Raw genomic sequence first — 1,132 nt, forward strand, 5'->3', positions numbered from 1 at the left:
TGAATGCAGTTGTTTCTGTTTGATGGTCATGTTCCACCTTGATCTACACAGGAAGCTGGCGTTGAAGTTCCACCCCGACAAGAATCCAGACAATCCAGAAGCGACAGATAAGTTCAAGGAGATAAACAATGCCCATGCCATTTTGAATGACCCCACGAAGCGTAATATTTATGACAAATATGGTTCTCTGGGACTATATGTGGCTGAGCAGTTTGGAGAGGAGAATGTTAACACTTACTTTGTCCTTTCAAGCTGGTGGGCAAAGGTGAGACCAAGAAAAGACCTTAGCTATTTCAATTTTCCATTTAGACTTGTATTCCTTTTCCTTTGCTCACACCCTTTATTTTCGCTTCCTCCCATACATCTGCTTGCCTGCAGGCTCTGTTTGTACTCTGCGGCCTAGCTACTGGCTGCTACTTCTGTTGCTGCCTGTGTTGCTGCTGTAACGGCTGCTGTGGAAGATGTAAACCACGACCTCGGGAGGGCCAGGACCAGGACTTCTATGTGTCCCCCGAGGACCTGGAGGCTCAGCTGCAATCTGACGAGAGGGGTAAGACCAAACGACTCGTGTTGCCTCTCTGCTTTTGAATTTGTCAGAGAGTTATTATCAGGAGGAGGCAGAATGCAAACACTAACATGTTGTTACTGTTTGTCAAACAGAGGCTGGTGGTGACCCTATAGTGCTGCAACCATCAGCAACAGAGACAACCCAGTTGACATCGGATGGGCACCACTCCTACCACACTGACACTGGCTTCAACTAACCCTCTGTTCCCATCAATCCTGGCCTGTGGTCCTGCCTGCTTCCCTGCTCCACCTCAGTGAGATGAAAGAAAGGGGCAATTCATCGTTCCTCTTCAGACAGAGAGCTATGCGGAGGAGAGGGACTAGTAAGCATGGCCCATGAAAGGAACTAATGAAGTCCCGTCCCTTACACCCCTCCCTGATCGGTCCACAACTTGTTTCCCACAGTGTGAGAAGAAAATCAAAACAACTAGATTGTTTCCTTTTTGTCTCTTCTTTTGTATTTCTTGGCCTTTAACCACACAGGTCGCCTACCCCACCTTCCCTCTTCCATATTTCGCATCATGGTGTAGCATGCACTGGTTATAAAACATGGTCTCCAAATCTC

At 47.6% G+C, this 1,132-nt stretch overlaps 1 protein-coding gene across 1 annotated transcript; it reads left to right on the plus strand.

The window, feature by feature from the left end:
* Positions 1-6: 6 nt before the first annotated feature.
* Positions 7-1,126, plus strand: LOC109954121 (dnaJ homolog subfamily C member 5-like). Its single transcript, XM_020589527.1, has 3 exons — positions 7-265; positions 379-550; positions 661-1,126. The coding sequence occupies exons 1-3, from the start codon at positions 23-25 to the stop codon at positions 762-764; spliced, it is 519 nt and encodes a 172-aa protein (XP_020445183.1). The 5' UTR covers positions 7-22; the 3' UTR covers positions 765-1,126.
* Positions 1,127-1,132: the final 6 nt, after the last annotated feature.

This window comes from Monopterus albus, unplaced genomic scaffold, assembly GCF_001952655.1.
Source record: "Monopterus albus unplaced genomic scaffold, M_albus_1.0 scaffold3438.1, whole genome shotgun sequence".
NCBI lineage: Eukaryota > Metazoa > Chordata > Actinopteri > Synbranchiformes > Synbranchidae > Monopterus > Monopterus albus.

Bases quoted from the DNA above. Each gene is read 5' to 3' on its own strand.
- LOC109954121 (XM_020589527.1), top strand. From the start codon at position 23: ATGGTCATGTTCCACCTTGATCTACACAGGAAGCTGGCGTTGAAGTTC. The intron at 266-378 runs GTGAGACCAAGA...GCTTGCCTGCAG, and splicing joins TTTCAAGCTGGTGGGCAAAG to GCTCTGTTTGTACTCTGCGG. The intron at 551-660 runs GTAAGACCAAAC...TTTGTCAAACAG, and splicing joins GCTGCAATCTGACGAGAGGG to AGGCTGGTGGTGACCCTATA.